This window comes from Leptonychotes weddellii, unplaced genomic scaffold, assembly GCF_054177405.1.
Source record: "Leptonychotes weddellii isolate Sample4059 unplaced genomic scaffold, ASM5417740v2 HiC_scaffold_18213, whole genome shotgun sequence".
Classification (NCBI taxonomy): Eukaryota; Metazoa; Chordata; class Mammalia; order Carnivora; family Phocidae; genus Leptonychotes; species Leptonychotes weddellii.
In genome coordinates this window covers 1-3,937 of record NW_027766604.1, presented here as the reverse complement: position 1 = coordinate 3,937, position 3,937 = coordinate 1, and the positions used below count along the sequence as shown (strand labels likewise).

At 44.6% G+C, this 3,937-nt stretch overlaps 1 protein-coding gene across 1 annotated transcript; it reads right to left on the bottom strand.

Annotated features, from left to right (window-relative positions):
• Positions 1-3: 3 nt before the first annotated feature.
• Positions 4-3,931, bottom strand: LOC145718603 (protocadherin gamma-A6-like; the record flags this gene model as incomplete). The annotated part of the gene is made up of 2 exons (XM_081810113.1): positions 3,454-3,931; positions 4-2,778 (listed from the first exon to the last, which is right to left on the bottom strand). A coding segment is annotated over exon 2 (1,569 nt), but the record flags the coding sequence as incomplete, so codon positions are not given.
• Between the last annotated feature and the right edge of the window lie 6 nt (positions 3,932-3,937).

Here is a 3,937-nt window from a genome sequence, read left to right as displayed (position 1 = left end):
CTGCTCATAGTCGAAGGAATGCAACGCATACAGGATGCCGGTGTCAGAGTTGATGGACACATAGGAGGATAAGGAGGCCCCGTGGAGAGTGTCTTCAGACAGGGAGTAAGTGACTTGAGCATTCTCATGGCTGTCCGGGTCATGTGCAGTCACAGAGAAGATGGAGGCACCTCTGGGGTTGTTTTCAGGGATGTAGACAAAATAGGAGGACTGGGGGAAGGCGGGTGGGTTGTCATTGATATCTGCCACATTTAGGTAGATAAGCGTTTCTGTAGACAAAGGTGGAATTCCTTTGTCTGTAGCTGTTATAGTGATGTTGTACAAGGATACCTGTTCTCGATCTAGCACTGTATTGGTCACTAATTGATAATAATTGTCTACTGACTTTTCCAGTTCAAATGGCAGACTTCTTGAGATGGAACATGTTACCAGGCCATTCAGTCCAGAGTCTCGATCATACACTTGAAAAAGAGCAATTACTGTTCCTGGAGGTGTACTTTCAGCAACTGATCTACTTCCAGATGTAACTACCACTTCTGGTACATTATCATTTACATCCAAGATAGTTATTAAGACTTTTGCTCTGTCTAGTAGACCTGGCCGATCCCTGGCCTCAACATCCAGCTCATAAAAGCTTGAGTCCTCATAGTCTAGATTTGCAGAAGTTGATATTTCTCCAGTGGAAACATTTAAGCAGAAAATCTTTGAGATCTTTTCTGTTACCCTCAGGAAGGAATACGTTACTTCTGCATGGACTCCTTCATCCTGGTCGGTAGCATTTACCGACAATACTGGTGTACCTACTGGCAGATTTTCAGGAACATTCACATGGTAGACAGGCTGAGTAAACACTGGAGCATTGTCATTCACATCTAGGACAATTACCAGAATTTGTGCAGTGCCTGAGCGGATGGGGTCACCGCCATCCATAGCAGTAAGGACCAGGTGGTAAATGGCCTCTCCCTCCCGATCCAGGGCTCGCTCCAGCACCAGCTCCGGGTATTTGGGCCTATTAGCTTCGCCCCACACATCCACTGAGAAGTGACTATTCCCGCTGAGTTTGAAGCCCTGAAGAGAGTTCATTCCCACATCCAGGTCATAGACCTCCATTAGTGGAAAACGAGAGGATGGGACTGCATTTTCCATAATTTTCACTTCCAATTCTTCCCTGAAGAATCGTGGTGTATTGTCATTAATGTCCACTATTTCCACTTCAACGGGATAAAGATTCAGTTTATCCTCAATAAGGATGTTAAAACTCACCAGACACGGTGCAGTCTGAGCGCAGAGCTCCTCCCGGTCTATCCTGTCCGCGGTGACCAAGCTGCCGCTTTGCGGGTTCAGAGCGAAAAGCTGCGTCCTACCTCTGGAGACGATGCGGACGCCACGCTCCGCCAGCTCCCGGGGCTCCAGCCCCAGATCGTTGGCGATGTTCCCCACGAAGGAACCTTTGTCTAGCTCCTCAAGAACGGAATAACGGATTGTCCTGGCCCCAGCCTCCCACAGAGTCCCTAGGAGAATAAAGAGCACCACTATCCCGCTGTGGCGCCCGCGCTTTTGCAGAGCAGCCATTACTGCTCCTTACGGACTTCCTTGGGATTATGAGTATGGGGAACAGGTTCGCAATCACTTTTATGCTTCTCAGAATTGGAAGCCAAGCTCCATAAACAAGTAGTTTAGATGAGAAGCATTTTAGATTAGAATTCCTGTGCAGCTGGAGAGCTATTATGTCTGATCTGGTTTTCGCTGGGGATGTAACTCCAGTTCTCATTTCTTTCCTTGCCCGGGTTAGTGAACAGCGACACTTAGAGTCCTAACTTAATACTGCACTGTTTTTGTGAAACCATCATACAGAGAATCTTATTTTGGCTAAATCTGCTTAGGTGTCACTGGTAGTATTTCTCTCCCCCCAAAAGAATAAAAGCATATTTTGAACAATTTTGGATGTTCCCTGGAATTTACCACTCATTTTTGTGTTATAGGTCTTAGGGCCTTGGAGAACAGAAATAAGATTACACTTTTATGTAAATCTTGAATTTTCACATTCCACCCTCATTTATATTTACCCCATTTTCATTTTTTATGATTTAAGTTCTTATTTAAATTGTAGTTAGTTAACATATAGTGTAATATTAGTTTCAGGAGTAAAATTTAGTGATTCATCACTTACATGTAACACCCAGGGCTCATCACAACAAGTGCCCTCCTTAATACCCATCACCCATTTAGTCCATCCCCCTGCCCACCTCCCCTCCAGCAACCCTCAATTTGTTCTCTATAGTTAAAAGTCTCTCTTATTTGTCCCATTTCCAATAAGGACACCAACGACAACACATTTGGAACCAACCCACCTACTGCTGGTTCCAAGTATTGCCATTTTTGGATGTCATTATCTATTTTATTAACACGGAGAATAAATGACCTAACTTAGGCAATATCTCTGTGTAACTTTTAAAAAATGAAAAGGGGGGTGCTTGGCTGGCTCAGAGGAGACTGCAAATCTTAAGATTATTTTTTCTAAAGATATCATTTATTTACTTGAGAGAGAGCATGAGAGAGGGGAAGGGCAGAGGGAGAAACAGACTCCTCGCTGAGCAGGGAGCCCAATGTGGAGCTCTATCCCATGACCCAGAGATCATGACCTGTCCCAGGACCCAGAGATCATGAGCTGAGCCAAAGGCAGATGCTTAATCAACTTGAGCCACCCAGGCACCTCGGAGACTGCAACTTTTGACCTTGGGGTCATGAGTTTGAGCCTCCTGTTGGGTGTAGAGATTACTTAAATGAATAAAAAAAAGTTAAAAAAAATAAAAAACATGAAAAGGAAGTGAAAATATATTGGCTACAATGACAAAAATTTATATTCATATATTATATACAAAACATAGTTTAGGATTAACTGCATTGAGACTAGGTAAACCACTTAATTGCCTACATTTATGTTTAATTATATGATAATATGTTTCCCAATGAGAACGTGATACTAATGTATCAAGAATGTTTCAGGATAGGGGCGCCTGGGTGGCTCAGTTGGTTAGGCGGCTGCCTTCGGCTCAGGTCATGATCCCAGAGTCCTGGGATCGAGCCCCGCATCGGGCTCCCTGCTCAGCGGGGAGTCTGCTTCTCCCTCCCCCACTCCCCCTGCTTGTGTTCCCTCTCTCGCTGTGTCTCTCTCTGTCAAATAAATAAAATCTTTAAAAAAAAAAATGTTTCAGGATATATGGCTTTAGATTTAACAAAAATTTCAAGACCATCACAAGGCCACTTTCCATGAAAGACTGCAACAGATAAATGAACAAAAAAATTCTAACAACCCCCCCCCAGGCGATGACCAGAAAAATCAACAAAACACGATAAAATCAGGTCATACTTAGTCTGTATATGTTTTACTTCTATAATAATTATTAACATCTAGTTACGATTATGGAAATAATGGGTTTTGAAGTAACTCACCTGTTGCAAACTGACTGAATTGGAAGTCATTTGGGGATCTTCATTACTGGTACTTTCAAACCAAGAGGCTTCATTACACAGAAGATCTTGTTGTGGAACATTTTCAGGCTTTATATTGAGAAATTTAAACTCAGTCTTTGAGGAATGTGAGGCAGCACATAGATTGTAAGAATAAGGCAAAGTTCCTTCGCTGAAGTTGGGGAGAACCCCAGATTCGGTCTTGGAGCAGACATTAGTCTGAAAGCAGCTCCAGGAGGCAGGGCTGGAGGAGCGTCGCAGGCTCAAGGCAACCGCCAGAATCACCGCGAGGAGGAAGAGCACCGAGATCAAGGCCAAAGCCACCACCAGGTAAAACTGCAGCTCAGCCTGGGGGTCAGAGGGCGCCGGGCGGTCGCTGACATCTGGCAGCACTTCTTGTAGGCTGTCGGCGAAAACCAGGAGCAGCGTGGCTGTGGCCGAGAGGGGCGGCTGTCCCCCATCCCGC